Raw genomic sequence first — 17,651 nt, 5'->3', positions numbered from 1 at the left:
AAGCCAGTTTAAGAAAATGTGATCGGTTTAAAGTTCTCATTAACTAAAACCAGTAATCCAGTGGAAGAAATGATTTCTACCCACATATATTTCTTTCCACTTCTTTCAGAAACGTGATATATTAATTAAATAAAGAGCTGCTTCACACAGTTCAGACTTAAGAAAAAAAAAACATTATTATTACTATTATTATTATTATTATTATTATTATTGGCTTTTAAATACATACATTATATAATATATAAAATATCCACATGAACAAAATTTTAAATAAACACATGAAACAGTAAATTAAAATAATAATTTTACTGTTTTTTACAAACAATTAGAGATTTTTTAACTAAATAAATAATCTAATTATAAATATTGCAAAAAACCTTTGTCTCCTGTGATGTGTTCATGTTATCATGTGGCCTCATCTCTAACACCAATATGGCTTTAATACTGGTTTTAATTTGATCTATATTTTAGGAAGGTTGTACAACATAAAAATAATTGCATAACTGCAAAATTACACATTTGTAGACAGAACACTGGGAGTAGAATTTGGGTGTTTACACACGTTTTGACTCAACTAGGGAAAGTATATTGTCCTAAAGGCCCAGGTTCGTGCAGGCCAACACCACCAGCAGCAGAGCTACAGCACAGAGAGACTGAGAGTTCAGGATGGCTGACCCTGTGACAACACGACAGAAAAGACAGAAAAAGTGAAAGGTACAGGAAGAGATCGTTCCAGAGGTCAGTTTAAAAAGCTGTCTGTAAGTAAGTGAGAGTGAAAAGAAAAGAAAACGAGGTGAAAGAGCAATCTCAGCACACCTTGCACCTGTATCTGGGATATTGGGCCGTCTCCTCCTTCACAGCGAGCCCGTATCTCTATTACGTAATCTCCTGTCTCAGGCATGGGGAAGTCGATGTAGTGCCTGCCGGTGGTGTACAGTTTCCCATAGCGCTCCCCTTCCTTCCTAAACAAAATCTAAAAAGCCAGGAAGATAAAGTATGAACATAACACCAAGGTCCATAGCTGCAATAGCTCTCTATTATACGGTGCTGCTTCAGGGCAACAGGAACAAATTTGGTTTGCTGCAACAAAAAAAAACAATTCATGAGTCCAGTTTTTCAAGAGGAGAGATTCAGTACTAACCAACAGAAATGCACACATTGGTCATACGATCCGATTGCAGCCAGTCTGATTAAGGTTTCATCAGGTGTGCACATGTGCTGCAGCACCATATTTCCTCTAATAAACCCTGACCCTTTCACCACAGTTCCAGTAATGTTTTCCTCAAACTGATAAAATTAATTTAATTAGCATTTATTGGTAAGTAAAGTTGTGTTATATATATATGTCTTCTGTTCCTGCTTGTTCTTGGGGCATTTGGCCTTCAGTTTTACCTTCAGTAAGAGAAATGCAGCTCAGCTGGTTTCAGATTGACTTGGCCATTGCAGAACTTTCCACTTCTTTGCTTAAAAAAAAAACATCTTGGGTTGCTTTTGAAGTAAGTTTTGGGTCATTGGCCATCTGCATTGTAAAACACCATCCAATGCATTGAAGCATTTGTCTGAATGTGAGCAGATAATATCGTCCTGCACACTTCAGAATTCATCCTGCGGCTTTTGTCAGCAGTCACATCATCAGTAAATACTAGAGAACCAGTTCCACTGGCAGCCGTACACACCCACGCCATGAGACGTGGTGGTACGCTTCAGATCATGAGTATGGAGAAGGGAAGGAACTGCTCTTCTCTTCCCATCATTCTGCTACACGTTGATCTTTGTCTCATCTGTCCATAGGATGTTGTTCCAGAACTGGACAGGCAAACTCTAATCTGGTCTTTCTGTATCTGAGGCTTTCCAGTGGTTTACATCTGGAGGTAAACCCTCTGAATTTACTCTGGTGAAGTCGTCTCTTGACACAGACTTTGACACAGATACACTGACCTCCTCCAATTGCTGTGAAGGGGTTTTTCTTCACCATGGAAAGAATTCTTCTGGCCTCCACCACAGTTGTTTTCTGTGGTCTTCTGGGCCTTTTGGTGTTTCTGTGCTCATCTGTGTGTTCTTTCTTTTTAAGAATGTACCAAATTGTCGATTTGGCCACGCTTAATGTTTTTGCTATCTCTGATGGGTTTGTTTTGATTTTTCAGCCTAATGATGGCTTGTTTCATTGGCAGTGAGCTCTTTGGACTTCACATTGAGAGTTAACAGCAACAGATTCTAAATGCAAATAGCACCCTTGAAATCAACTCTAGACCTTTTAGCTGCTTAGTTGGAAGCAGCATAATGAGGAAATAACAGACACCTGGCTGTGGAAAAGTAGAGAAGGTGATTGTCCAATTACTTTTGACCTCTAATTACTTTGGTCCTTTATTTATTTATTTATTTATTTATTTATTTATTTATAGTGTCTGAATACCTTTTTCCCTATCAATCTAGTTCTTTTAAACATCTTTTTAATACTTATAAATACACCCTTTTCTGTTGATATTTATAATTAGAAATTCAAAAGACAGTGTGTGTATAAATTTGAAGTGGCTATACGCAGTGGAATTATATTAAATAACAAAACCAAAAGTGTCCAAATACTCACTTTTCCCCTCACTGTACCTCAGAAATAAAATGAAAGTGATGGAACTAGCACAGGTTTAACAAAATTGTGGTTCTAATCGGTGTGAATGACTGGCAGTGGGGTTTATCTCTGATACTCCAGAAGAAGACGCACCTTGTATCCTTCCACATAGGACTCATTCCAGTAGTTGTAGATGTGATCCCAGTAGATATACAGCCATTTGCGTGTGAAGCTGACATATTTGTACACTCTTAGACGTCGACTGGGAGCTGAGAACATCAATCGATTGTAAAGACACAGTCATGTGCAAGGACACAATACATGTCTGTAAGCCTTGGTTGTCATAGAAATTACATAGTATTGGTGATGAAAGTATCATGAGTGACTAGCAGTACGTATATGTGTATATTCATATAGTTATGTATACCAGCATGCATAACTTCTATATCCTTATAAAGACTAGAAAGGTTCATTTTATTAAACATTTTTACGATGCATTATTGTAAAGCATGTTTAAAATGAATATATTACATTTACATTGCGCGTAAATACCCAAGGATGCAGTTATATGCTTACGTGGTCTTCTGGTAAACATCTCACAGTGCTCACTGGGTGGTCCAAGTCCAGCGCCATTGTAAGCACGCACCTCAATCAGGTAGTGTGAATCAGGCCGCATGTTCTCCAGACGAGTCTGGTTAACTGAGCTGTGGACCAGAACACGAGAGGCTCCTGCCTCGTTGTCGTCATATTTCCTCCAGTAGCGTATCTGACCAGGAAGCAGACACCGCCATTAGAGCTGCACTTACAGGGTTTGGCGATGGGGTGCTTGAAGGAGAAGAATGTTAACTGGACTTAGGGTTAAAGTGTTAACGTGTGCATCGAGACTGGGATCCTGTGGGACCTCAAACAAGCTGCACATGTAGGCTAGGAGGTTTTTAACTCTTAGCTGGGTAGTAAGAGGCAGTCAGAAATGAAGAGAGATAGCACATAACCAGTCATGTTGCTTCCGAATTCAAGGCAGGTTAAAAAAAAACAAAAAAAACATGATTTTATTACTGTTCATATTCTGCATTGACATCAAATTTCTCTTTGGGTGATTGCTACTGTAGCAATATTAAGTCACTGACCCATATGATATGATTACAGCTTAATCATACTTTAGTTATGCAGTTCAAAAGCTTTAATATGAGGAATTGTTTGTTGAGAACTAGAAAGGAGCTGTGTGTGTGTTTTGGAGGACTTACCTGGTAGCCATCCACCCAGTGAGGAGGAACTTGAAAAACATGTAGCCACCACACGAGAGCCTCGGTGGAGGTAACCTGGCGGGCATAAACATCCAGCGGCGCCTCTGTGGGGGCTGCAAAAATATAACATGGCTAATCAAACATTTATCTGACGATTACTGGCAAAGTAATGAAACAATAATAACAAAGCAAAACAGTAATAAAGCAAAGTTTATGAAACAGAGTAAGGGTTTTTTTTTTTCATCATCATCATCAGTAAGAGGGAAATACAATAGTTCTGACAGCTATACATAAACGAGTGTTTCTGCTTCTGCAGTCGCAGAATAAAATACATAAATTATTTATTAGTGTTTACATTACTCATTATCACCCACAAAATAAATGCTAAATTTATGTCCCTCACTTTTTGAGTTTAATCTTCAGATTTAAAAAAAAGCAATTACTAAAATTAAATTCCATTCATTGAAACTGTTATGCATAAATGTTTAGTAAATATGGTTATTGATCATTTCATATGATTTCTTTTCCCTATAAATGTCCACATTTACTATATTCCTCCTAACCGTGACACTGTCCAAATGATTTACAATCAATTTTTTTCAAAGCCAAACAAATCTAGTTTCCATGGAAACGTGTGTCAGCAAGAGAGCACACTCAAACTAGTCCCTTGATTTACAAAATCCAGGTAAATATGTTTAATAATGATAACGTAGCAGACGATGCTGTTTATACTTATAAAGAAAATGTCTTTACTGCAACATGTTCTTAACCACAAGAGCTCAGAGTGTTAGGCTAAAGATCTCATGTAAGATCTCACTGAACGTCATTGCCAAAATGACACATATTTTACTCACAATTATTAATGTTTCTTCCCATAATCAGTTTTTGAAATTGTAATTGTGAATGTACCAAAAGTATGTGCACCCCTGACCATCACACCCATATGTGCTTGTTGAACATCTCATTCCAGATTTATTCCCCTGTGTTTAGTGTTATAATGAGCTCCACTCTTCTGGGAAGCTTTCCACTAGATGTTGGAGCGTGGCTGTGGGGATTTGTGTTCATTCAGCTACAAGAGCATTAGTGAGGTCAGGCGCTGATGTTGGGTAAGGAGTCTCCAGTTCCAGTTCATCCCAAAGGTGTTCAGTGGGGTTGAGGTCAGGGCTCTGTGCAGGACACTCGAGTTCTTCCACTCCAACCTTCACACACCATGTCTTCATGGAGCTCGCTTTGTGCACAGGGGCATTGTCATGCTGGAACAGGTTTGAGTCTCTTAGTTCCAGTGAAGGGAAACTGTAAAGCTACAGCACACAGAGACTTTCTATACAACTGTGTGCTTCTGACTTTGTGGTAAAAGTTTGGAGAAGAAACACATATGGGTGTGATGGTCAGGGGTGCACATACTTTTTGCCATATAGCATAGCTGAAGAAATTGTTTCAGTTTCAGATGTTAAGAAAATGTATTTGTGATATTAGACTAATCTGTGAATACCTGAGAGAAAATAATAAAATGTTGAATTTTAAAAGATTTGGTACAGTAATATTTGCCCTGATTAACAAATACTTGGAACTAAAAGGAAAACAGGCACAAAATTAATTTGATTCTTATGTTACAGCAAGGATATTTTATAGGGACTTATTTTATAAGTGTAGAAAACTAAATTAATAAGTATGTTGCAGATTAAATTCCTGATTTTAAATTTATACATCTTATTATTTGTATTATGGTCTCTTTATAACCGTAAAGTACTGATTCCTATTCATTTTAGTCCATGTTCTAGGTCCATTTAAGGTCCATGTTCTAATACCTGTATTTGCAGAAATACCCTTATATAATATATAAATTATCAATTTATTATTAGTTCTAAATTAATGTACTTCCTTAAAATAAACTTTTATTAATCAGGTTTATTAATCAGGTTTTATTACAATTTCGCCTGAATTCTGAAAGTTCCCTTGTTTGGTTATCATGTTCCCGGTCAGAGCCAGGGAGTGGCGCCTCACCGCTGTCAGAGGAGTACACCACTTTGGTCAGGCTGTAAGGTCCCTCTCCTTTGTTGTTGTAACCTTTCACTTTGACTTGTATCTCAGTGTTGGGTATAATGCCATCCTTGTAGACATAGCGTCTCGCCTCTGGGTCAGCCACTGTTGACCACTTCCATTCGTAGTCCTCATGGGGCTTGAAACCTACTATATAGCCAAACTTTTTACCAAAAAAGTACTGGGGCTTCATGGGCTGAGGAAAGGCATGAGAACATGAAGTTAGTCTGGCGAGAATGCTGCGTACTATTACTGTGTCAAGGAACATTAAAAGAAATACATGCTTTGGTTTATGCAGAAGAATAATTAGACTTACTGTCCAAGTCACTATGAGCTCTCCGTTCAAGCCGACGTAACCCTGTACATCACTGGGAGCCATGGTGGGAACTGAAAGTATACAAAGCTGCTCAAGCTTATTTCTTTAGCAGATTTTTATCGTTCTTTATCAATAAAAATAGTCAAAATAATGATAAAGAAATGAGTAAAGCTTTAAGCAGCATAAATCAGCACATGTGGACTCACTGGCATCCCAGGTTTTAATTTTGATGGAGGGCACACTGCACTCTCCTTCTCCCAGATCACTGATGGCGTAAACCCGAAATTCATACTCCATCCAAGGATACAGGTCAATGACCTTGGCTGCCTCAGCTTTCCCATCCAGGAACGCAGGAGCTAAACAAGGCAGACCTTGTATCAATAAGTTCATCGAATTCAGTAAATACTGAACCATTGTGCGAGTTAGAATACTCATTTTCTTAAGTATTTTTTCTATCTTTGTTTCAAAGGTTTCAGCTCTGCCTGTAAAACACAGATACCGCTAGAACCCTTCTAGTATGCAAGATGGCTGCGGCACATATCCTGCTGTCGTTCGGTGCGTCACTTGTGCACCTCCTTCGAAATTAATGCTACGCATCTGCATGGTGCAAAACCAGCATGAATACTGGGGACAGTATACAGTAGCACCATGTGACACTGTGTCTGTAACTGTCTAATGCAGTGTTGCCTCAGATCGTATATTTATGTACTATTCCATACCATTAGTGAATACTAACACTAACCAGTTTTCTATTAATGTTAGTGTTTGAATTTTAAACATCTCTGAAGTACCTACCAGATCTACCAAAAGGTCTGTTTTACGTGTTATCTTCTGGATTTTCTAGATTAGTGAATGCTTTTGAATGTAAGGTCAGAGTCTCATGACAACGGTCACCATGACTGTGGAAAGTTTTAAAGAGAGACAGAGCTCGACAGTGTATTTAAAATCCCTGTGCATCAAATTACTAAACACTACAGTTCTACTTGGAAACCAGATGACCAGGGATGTTTTGGCTCTGACGTGCCATTTAGTGGATGTCACTTTGAATCCTCCAGATGTACATAAGATACCCGGGCGAATACAGTCTATGAACAAAATCTCATTCGCGTTGCCGCTGCTTGTGCAAGTGCACTCCGTCATGCATCAAATATGAATTAGTCCAGTGGACTCACATGTGACTGCGGTTTTCCAGTCCTCCGGGTCTAGAGAGTAGAAGTCTCTGGTTTGGATAACGTGCTGGGTGAGTGGACTAGCATGATCTGAGCCCAGACTCCAAACCAACTTCACTGATGTGTCTCTGATCTCCTCCACACGCACCCCTCCAGGAGGACCAGGCCTAGCTGATACATGAAAAGATATATTCTCAATCAAGTATCAAAGAACGTGAGTTTCTGTTAGACATATGAATATGGCATTATAGACCGCCAGTCCATTGCAGAGCATTACATACACACATTCATATACTCATTCCCACTTAAAGGCAATTTGGACCAGCCATTCCACCTACTGGTATGTTTTTGGAATGTCGGAGGGAACCAGAGCACCTGCAGTAAACCCACAAGTACATGGGTATTCTGCACAGACAGTAGCTCTGGACCGGACCCTGGGGCGTAATAATAATAATACTAATAATAATAAAGCATATTAAGGGGTAATAATAAGGAATCTTAAAGGCATGATTTTAAACACACCCATTAAGTCTGTTCTCAGTATGCGAAAGCATTTGTGAGATACAAGCTCACTTCCTGTTTAATCTATTCGAAGTCAAGTTCATTACCGCATTAGTAAAGGTTATGAATATCAAAAATCTTTTGGTGCTGTGAATGTTATCAACAGCACCAGCAACTGATTCATTGATTCATGATTGGATTGTGCACTTCCTCAAAACCTTGTTCTAAAGATGGCTTTTGTGTGAATCAGTTAAATCAATCACAAGTTACAGCAGTTTGAGTAAATTACGTTCCGTCCCACTAGAACGGATTGAGATGTGGTGACCATACTGTTTACAAATCTCAACATTAACTCAAGAGAAGAAGAAGAAGAAGAAGAAGAAGAAGAAAATCAAGAAGAAATTCAAACAAAAGAGGTTTCCAAGAACTTTCTTCTTGCCCCTCTCAAAGTCCTGACAAAAATCGAGAGTTATGTAACTTGCTCTAAACATAGTGGACTATTTTCATTTGCTTGTTTCTTTACTTTACTACTAAAAGTTGTAACCTCATGAGCATGAACTTACATGTGTAGCCTATAAAAGGCCTGTCACGCTTGTTTTCTAGCAATTCTACTCAGCCTGAGTAATCCAGTGTCATGCTGAGGGTTTGTAATTGCTTCACAACAAAAAGAATTTTCTTGATCAAGTGCTATTTTATACACTTACAAATAATTGTGGAAGCCATTTTGTTATAATGAAACCAAATTTGCAGTGATTAATGTGATAACGACTACTAGGTAGATTGTTCAGCCATATATTGGAAATTTAAAGACTCAGTTTAAATTTAAATTTCCTTCTTCAATCCACATTTTCTATCTCCCAATGTATCTCAAGCTTAAAGGCAAGCGCTTGTGTTTAAAGGCAGTGGTCTAGATGCTACTGAAAATTCACAGATACCTCTAAAGAAAAATATCGGTCAACTTTAGGCATTAACTACACATGCAGTCTCCTTCAAAAGTATTGGAACGGCAAGGCCAATTCATTTGTTTTGTTGTACACTGAAGACATTTGGGTTTGAGATCAAAAGGTGAATATGAGACGATAGATCAGAATTTCAGCTTTCATTTCCTTCCTTCCATTTAGACGTGTTAAACAACTTAGAACATGGCACCTTTGGTGGCAGACCACCCATTTTTTAGGTGAGCAAAAGTAAAAAAAAAATTTTTAAAAATCCTTTCTTTCTCCACACTTTGGCCTTTCCATCACTTTGGTAGAGGTTCATCTTGGTTCCAGAAATTTTATGGCTCATCTCTGTATTTCTCTGTGAGTTCCAGTCTGGCTTTCTGATTCTTACTGCTGATGAGAGGTTTGCATCTTGTGGTATGGCCTCTATATTTCTGCTCTTGAAGTCTTCTTCAAACGGTGGATTGTGGTACCTTCACCGCTGCCCTGTGGAGGTTGGTGGTGATGTCACTGACTGTTGTTTTTGGTCTTTTCTTCACAGCTCTCACAGTGTTTCTGTCATCAGCTGCTGTTGTTTCCTTGGCTGAGATGTTCCATGTGTGGTTGGCTGTTTGATGTCTGGTTGTTCGTGCTTTCTTTTTCAGGACATTCTAAATTGTTGTAGTGGCTATTCCCAATGCCTGTGCAGTTCCTCTTTTCTCAGCTTCAAAATGACTTGCTTTTCTCCCTTAGACAGCTCCCTGGTCTTCATGTTGGTTTATTCTTTTTAACAACAGGTGAAAACCTCAAACCAAAAGTAGACATTCAGATCTATTAATTGTTTAAACAGTCAGTCTAACAGGACACACCTGGGCAACACCTGTCAGTCACATATTCCAATATTTTTGATCACTTGAAAAAGGGTTCAAACAAAAGGTGCTATGTTCTAAGTTGTTTAAAACATCTAGATGTAAATATCAGGAAATAAAGGCTGAAATTCTGATCTGATCTTTTGATCTCAAACCCAAATGTCTTCAGTGTTTAGCAGTGTATTTTTTCTTTGAGCAGGATCATCAGTTAGCACCAACCTTTGACATAGACGTTAGCAGAAGCAGTGGCATTGTCAACAATGGTCTGTGCCGTGCAGGTGTAGTGCCCTGCGTGTCCAACTTGAATGTTTTTAATCAGCAGGTGTCCACCAGACTCATTATCCTATACACAAATCCATAAATATGTGAATTAATAACAATAAGACATTCAGAGTTACATATCTAAAATTTCCTTTTGTTATGCTGCGAAAACATATTAAACTCTATAATGATATCCATGCATCAGCGTCTAGTCAACTATTTAGTTTAATCTCAATAAATAATTCAAAATAATAATAAATAGACTTCAATTGTAAATAAGTAACAGCTTTCGTTAATTGTTTTTCAACGTGAAACATTGTGATCCATGATATGGGCAGAATTCCTTTCATTCTCACCATCAGCTGCTCATAGTGCTTATAGTCAGCGGCAAAGTTGATGACGTATGTGTCCACTGACCAGATGAAGGTGATATCAAAGCTAGGGTCATGCGAGGCCGAGCACTGAAGCACTGTATTCTCACCCACAGGCACCTCCACGTCTGATGGAGCTACAGTGATCTTAGTTGCCTCTGAGAAAGGGACGTACATAGACAAGTTAAACGATGGTATCACATACCAAAAATCTGAGGGAGAATTAACATAAGATGAGGTGTAATTTTATAAGAAAATAAGCAATGATAATCAATGTGATTATTTTTCTATAACACCACATCACCACATGTCACTGTGAGTTCCAGGATGCAAGGAATCACTAATGTGAATCTCACTGCAACGTTTGCTTCGATCCTGATCGTTACAAACATCCTGAGAATATAACTCAGCGTCCGCAATGTGACAGATTTTGTAGGTCACATATTGTTGAGGTAGAGCCGCTGTCATGCCATTGGTTTGGCCTCTGTTTGTGCACCTGTTCTGTGTCTAGCCCTTAATTAGTTTTTCTATTTATTGGAAATGAACCAATTTAGTTTTTTAAGATTTTACCTGCAGCCACCACATTTGTGCATGTAAAGCCTGTTACACCTTCAGCGTATAGATAATGCACCATTCAGTCTAACTGTGTTGCACTACTAATTATTATACTGTACTATACTAATTATTTTATATATACAGTATACTATATAATTATTATAACTATACTAATTACAGTTCTTTGTTCACTCGTAATTAAATGAATATGATAGGAACAGCTTGATGTCAGCCAGCAAAAAGCCCAATTGACTTAATTATTAACAGTGCTGGAAAACCCTTTCTCTGGAACATACTGTATGTTGTTATTTATTTAGTACCTCAATACTTTCAGAGTCAGTATCTCATGAAACCTTAATATGTACAGACATGTTCTGTGGCAAGCAGTGCAATCTCCTAACACCTGCTGTAAACTTACACTGTCAAATTTCTTCATGTAAGTAAAGACATAAACGATGCAACAACTGAAAGAACACAATCACTGACCTTTGATACTAAGAGTCCCTGTGCTGTTGTCCTTTCCACGGTCATTCTCAGCGTAACATGTGTATAAACCATCATCAGCCTTAGTCACATTCAGAATCTCCAGACTCCCATCATCCCAAACAAACACACTATCAGATAAATCAGAGGAGACAGGGACTTTAGAAAACAACACATTCTATTATACTACATTATATTAAAGAGCATTATATATGACATAACAGGGTAATACAGTGAGGGGAACTTTCAGACACCTTTGTCTTTGTGTGTGTGTGTGTGTGTATATGTGTGTGTGTATATATATATACATATACAGTAGCGTGCAAAAGTCTTAGGCACGTGCAAAGAAATACGTTGTAGAGTAAAGATGCCTTCAAAAATAATAAAATTAAATGTTTCTACATTAAAAAAAATCCTATAAAGAGCAGTAAACAGTAATAAATGAAACAAAGTCAGTATTTAATGTGACGATCCTTCACTTTAAATAAATAAAGCAGTATCTGAGGTGCAGTGTGTGCAGTTTTATAAGGAAATGAGCTGGAAGTGTTACTGAGCATCTTGCAGAAGCAGCCACAGTTCGGAAACCTGGCAACGCTCCCCATGAGCCTCCCCAAAGTTCCATATAAAACCTCACTCTCACATCCAGCAGGATCCCAGTTCGTAAAAGCCGCACAAGAATATGGGGTGAATTATTCAACAGACAACATCTACACAAACTACTCGCAGCAACAGACACTGCGGAACTAAGAGGAGAAAACAGACCGTATATAGGAACGCTATTCAAGTTCAAACATACGCTGGTTGTGGGTTGAAATGTGTTGGAGGTGACAAATGTATAGTTATATTCGGACACACCCCTACACTGCGTACACACACTTCAAACTTACACACACAATGTCTTTTGACATTGTACTTATGTAAGTACCTAATTTATTGTTCATTTTTACAAGTACAGTGTGAAGTCAAAAGACTTTATGCTATGTGTGTAAATTTGTGTGTAATTGGAAGAATATAAAAAAAAAAAAACAATATAATATCATAGTGTATTAAATTTAAATATCTGTATTTATTACAATGTATTTGATACCAAGGCAAACCAATACATTTAAAATAATATCTAGGCTTGGACTGTGGTCTGTGCTTTGCAGATTGAGTAGGAACATTCTTGCTTAGCTATAGAGGGGAATCTGAAAGCAAACGTACCGGGATGAGTTGGAGAGTGTTTCCAAGCCACGTTTCCAAATAAACTTCGGCTTTGGAGCAGCTCGTGGTTTACACTCGATCACCACACGCCCATTTTCAGCACCCAACAAAATCTTTTTTACTGGGTTGTAAATGAATGTCGGTGCACAAGCTAGGAAGAGGGTATTGAAACATAATTCATTTGGCTAATTCTTTAAATGTTGTAAAGAAAACACTTGATGTCGCTATTATAAATTAGTGTGGAAGTGTGCAGTGCAACTCACAGACCACACGCAGCTCGGCATTAGCGTAGATGGTTCCCCAGTTGTTCTCAGCAATGCACTGATACATGCCTGAGTCTTCGAAAGTCAGACTGGAGAACTTCAGCTGCCCTTTGCCATACTTAAGCAAAGAAACAACACAACAATTTCTATTAAGGGTACCAACTTTAGACCTTCATAACACATTCATGAGTATTGCATAAATCTTTTATAAAACAATACTGAAAGATTAATGTAAGGCTTATGATAAAACCTGTGAGAAAGTTAGAAGTTTTTCGTCTTCCTAAGAGCACCTTAGTGTGTTCATCTTCTATGAATTATCTGCCTGGCTTCCAATACAACTTATATATATTTTGAAAGGATATACAGGGGATTCAGAAAGTATTCAGATTAAAAATCAAAAACCGAAATCTCTTATTCACAAAAATATTCAGACCCTGAATACTGGCACACCAAATTGTGGTCAGGTGCATCCTGTTTGCTTTAATTATCCTTGAGACGTGTCTAGAACACAACTGTTGCAATTTGATTTGATTGGACAGAGTTCGGAAAGGCACACACCAGGGCCCACAATTTACACGGCATTGTCAGGACAATAACCAAGCTGTCTGTGGATCTCTGCAATCAAACTGTGGCAAGGCATAGATCAGGGCAGGGATATAAAACTATTTCTATGGCTTTGAGTGTTCCCAGGACCTCAGTGGCTTCAATAGTTTTGAAATGGAAGAAGCTTGGCACAACCTTGAACCTTCCTAGAGCTGGCCGTCTGGACAAATTGGGCATCTGGGAAAGAAGAGCCTTGGTCAGGGAGGTAAGAAAGAACCCAACAGTCACTCTAAAAGAGTTCTAAAAGTCTTGTGCAGAGATGGAAGAACCTGTAGGATGGACAACCATCTCTGCAGCACTCCATAAATCAGGCCTGCAGTGTCAGAGTGGCAAGAGGGAAGCCACTGTTGAGTAAAAGGTTTATGACAGCATAATGAATATTGAACTCTTTGGGCAGAAAAGCAAGCACTATGTCTGGCGAAAAACAGGCACTGCACATCACCTGGCTAATACCATCCCTACGGTGAAACATGGTGGTGGCAGCATAATGCTATGCAGGTGCTTCTCAGCAGCAGGGACAGGGAGACTGGTAAGAATTGAGAGAAGGATGAATGCAGCCAAATACAGGAACATCCTTAAAGAAAACCTCCTCCAGAGTGCACACAAACAAACTGGGGCACCGGTTCACCTTTCAACACGGCAATGACCCTAAGCATACAGCCAGAACAACACTGGAGTGGCTTCGGGCAAGTCTGTGAATGTCCTTGTGTGGCACAGCCAAAACCCAGACTTAAACCCCTTGAACGTCTGTGGAGTTACCTGAAGATGGCAGTTCACAGACCCTCAGTTTTTGATTTTTAATACATTTTTGAAAATTTCTAAAAACATGTTTTCACTTTATCTTTATGGGCGATTATGTGTAGCTTGATGGGTAAAAATGTCAATTATATCCATTCACTATCAAATCTACATCATATCATATCACATCATTGCAACAAGTTAAGGGGTCTGAATACTTTCTGAATCCACTGTATGTCAGCAAATAAATTATTGTAATGGCCTCAAACTAAAGCAGTAATCAAATCTGCATTAATAACACTGATATGGTGCATTATGTACACATTCTATAACTGCCTTATAAAAGATTTACGCATCTGAATTCTGAATGTGTTACAAGTAAAGTGTTATCCAAAGGTTCACAACAGAACGAGAACTGACTGAATAGCCATCCTTCAACCAGCGGATCCATGGTAACGGCTTGCCCACAGCCGTGCAGGAAAGAGTAAGCTCACTGCCAACATCTTTCTCTGTGTCATTGATATGCTCCGCCCACTCTGGCGCACCTGGTCAGGAAATCATAGTAAAGCAAGAACTAAAATATTCATTATAATATGCATATAATTCATGATTAAATATTAATCTCATGTACTGTATTATGAGTTTACAAACTTTCGTCCTGCCTCTCACTCATGCATGTTAAAGCTTTCATAAATACAGTCCATAACGATGACAAGACCAGAACAAGTGAAATAAAAAGTTACCCTCCACGTAAAGCCACTGGCGGTACCAGTCCATGCCCTTGACGTTGAGGGCCTCACATTCGTAGCTACCCTCGTCCTCGTACTGCACGTTGATGAGGTGGAGCAGAGCACCGTTCATGCTTACCTCATAGTTGGGTGGCAGATCTGCATCCAGCTTCCTCCAGCGGATGTGTGGAAGAGGGCTGAGAAACACACAAACACTCGCCCTTCACACAGTGGCCTGCCTGTTGTTTTTAACTGGACCTTCAGACTAGCAGAAAGATTTGGCTGCAAGTGAATATAGTGATGATGTGCAATAAAAATTTGAATAAAAATTAAACATCAGAAACATGACATGGTGTATTTAGTACATATATAGACATGGCACTTGTGGAAGGCTTGTGGCTTATGGTTTGTGCTTGGCTTGGTTTATAAAGTATAGAGCGCGATGTTGTCCTACTCCAGTCAGTCTGCTAATTATTCTTACTTTTATATCATGTATACCTGATGTCACCTACTCCCACTAGAGTCCCGCAACTCAAAGTGGCCAGAGCAGAAAAAACAGCTGATGTTGAGAAGTTAATGATTGAAAATAAATTGGAAAAGTCACACTACATCTGATCTGGTGGCTTACTTTCCCAGGGCGAAGCACTCCAGTGTGACGTTTTGCCCCACCAGGGCATACGTCTTAGGAAATCTGACCCGAATGTCCGCAGGATATCGATTAACTTCCTCTGAAAAGATATAGGGCAGAGGTTAATTATGTATTAAACTCATCAGAGAGTCACAAAGGATTTGTACCACTTACAGTGGAAATGGTCTGCAAGCAGAACAAAGGTGTTCTGGTAATCTTTCTATTCTAGTTAACTTGGGTGAATTATTCATCAGAGCTAATACTATTCATCAGAGCTAATACTATTCATCAGAGCTAATACTTTTAATTGTGTGCACACACAGACTCACTTTCTATCTGTGGCACCAGAGCGAACGGCATGCTGAAGACACTTTTGCCAATGGTAGGGCTGGACACAAAACATGAGTAGTTGCCAATGTCAGAGGCCTCGACTTTAGCAATGTAGAGGTTGCCTGTGGTCTGAGACACAAAGCGCCTCTGATCAGGGATAATAAAGTTGGGGTAATCATTGTAGAGCCATCGGTACATCACCTCATCTAATAAAAATACAAGGAGGAAAAACAACCATTAAGATCACATTATGTTAATAATCATGGACTTCTTAATGGATTTCAGTGGCTTGTATACAATATATAATAATGAGATCACAAAATCTAGAATGTGTGTCTTCTTCCCGACCTTTTATGAACCTATTATTGCATATTATTATATGTATTTTTTTGTATTGACTCACGCACTGAACATTTATTGCCTAATGTAAAGTATTTACAGTTAACACAGAGTAGGTCTGGCTGTAAAGAAAACCTCTTACTTGGGTAGCGAGAGGGCGGGTCACACAGCAGGACAGCCCCCTGGCCTTCTTTAACATACACACTCTCTCTCTCATCAGTAGGAAACTGGTTCAGAACTTGGAAGAAAAGAACAGAAATATAAAACACAGCATCAGAAGGAAGTTACTAGTACAGTGAAGTAGAATAAAGACTAGACTAAAATTACGCATATTCATAATATGCATTTTTCTCTTCATTATAGTTTAATCTCAGTTTACTAGGCCAAGGTGCATAGGCACCCTACTGGATTTATATGTATTCTTCTTATTAGGAATAAAATCATTGTTTTTATTCTGGATCTTCTTCTTCTTCCTTTTTTCCATATGATGAATCTTGCAGACCAAACCGTAAGTCGTAGCTATGTGAAATCTGGTGAATGGATAGTACTCCCTCCTGCTACTCAGGCCAGTGAGTAACGGTGGGCTAATGGTGACCCTACAGCACAAGCTTTTACATTTGGTCTATATCTTATATACCATAAGCCATAGAAAAAAATTCTTTTTTTTTAACTGATTCCATGGGTTCTCCCAAACAAAAAAGCCTCAAGAACCATTTAACTCTTCCCACTTAGATTTTTTTTGCTAATTTGCATAATATACAAAACCTACTTTTGCTATCTAGTCCTTGGATTTTTTGGCTCTCCACAAAATTGGTGTTGAAATCCTCAGTAATTATCAAATAAATGCTGAGATTTGTAACCAATATGGTCAAGTTTGTGTGCTGCATCTCTGTAGTGATCTTTAAGTGGAATTTTGATGAGGACCTGATTGCTTATAAAACACGGCCATCATCGACCAATCAGATTTGCTGAGGCATTTAACAGGGTTAACACTGAGCCATCCTGAGGAATCCTGTTTCTCTAGGATACCACAAAGAAGGAATGCAAACTTACTCAAATTGGCCACTAGGGGGCACTGTTCATGTTTTTGCACAAAAAAACAAGCATATCTCTTGGAAAATAAGACTGATAGTGAAATTTCTTTCTCTCCTAATACTTTTCCTGAAAGCATAAACATTTGCCATTTGGACCATTTTTCCCCAACCAGAGTAATTTAAGATAATCTGCATAATATGGAAAACCTATTTTCACAAACTTGTCTTCGAATTGTTGCCCTATGGTTACAATTATCAAAAACATGTTGAGATTTATAAACAATATGGCTGCAACATGTCAATCAATTCTGAGGAGGCGGAGCCTAACATACTCAAACAGCTGTAACTCAAGAATGGTTGTGTGAAATAGTACGAAACCTACAAGGCATATGCAGCACAAGCTTCTGAGAGCGAATGCAAAGTTTTGGGCTTAAGGTCAGATCATTGTTCCTCAGGAACTGATCAAGCTGAAATTTTGTATCAATTCAAT

General features: G+C 38.6%; 1 protein-coding gene across 2 annotated transcripts in view; it reads right to left on the bottom strand.

The window, feature by feature from the left end:
• Positions 1–291: 291 nt before the first annotated feature.
• The window catches only part of cntn1b (contactin 1b), a 36,570-nt gene continuing 19,210 nt past the window's right edge, over positions 292–17,651 (bottom strand). For both annotated transcript variants that reach the window (XM_026943539.3, XM_026943540.3), the window contains exons 7-25: positions 16,270–16,365; positions 15,788–15,994; positions 15,459–15,558; positions 14,846–15,027; positions 14,523–14,647; positions 12,762–12,879; positions 12,499–12,649; positions 11,299–11,426; positions 10,243–10,415; positions 9,845–9,968; positions 7,339–7,506; positions 6,373–6,522; positions 6,167–6,237; positions 5,815–6,046; positions 3,811–3,923; positions 3,143–3,332; positions 2,720–2,835; positions 817–973; positions 292–676 (exon numbers count right to left, since the gene is read on the bottom strand). In XM_026943539.3, coding sequence (XP_026799340.3) covers positions 594–676; positions 817–973; positions 2,720–2,835; positions 3,143–3,332; positions 3,811–3,923; positions 5,815–6,046; positions 6,167–6,237; positions 6,373–6,522; positions 7,339–7,506; positions 9,845–9,968; positions 10,243–10,415; positions 11,299–11,426; positions 12,499–12,649; positions 12,762–12,879; positions 14,523–14,647; positions 14,846–15,027; positions 15,459–15,558; positions 15,788–15,994; positions 16,270–16,365 — 2,684 coding nt within the window. In that variant the 3' untranslated portion in view covers positions 292–593. The remainder of the gene's footprint in view (positions 677–816; positions 974–2,719; positions 2,836–3,142; positions 3,333–3,810; positions 3,924–5,814; positions 6,047–6,166; positions 6,238–6,372; positions 6,523–7,338; positions 7,507–9,844; positions 9,969–10,242; positions 10,416–11,298; positions 11,427–12,498; positions 12,650–12,761; positions 12,880–14,522; positions 14,648–14,845; positions 15,028–15,458; positions 15,559–15,787; positions 15,995–16,269; positions 16,366–17,651) is intronic.

Source organism: Pangasianodon hypophthalmus, chromosome 18 (assembly GCF_027358585.1).
Source record: "Pangasianodon hypophthalmus isolate fPanHyp1 chromosome 18, fPanHyp1.pri, whole genome shotgun sequence".
Lineage (NCBI taxonomy): Eukaryota > Metazoa > Chordata > Actinopteri > Siluriformes > Pangasiidae > Pangasianodon > Pangasianodon hypophthalmus.
This window is presented reverse-complemented; position numbering and strand designations above follow the sequence as displayed.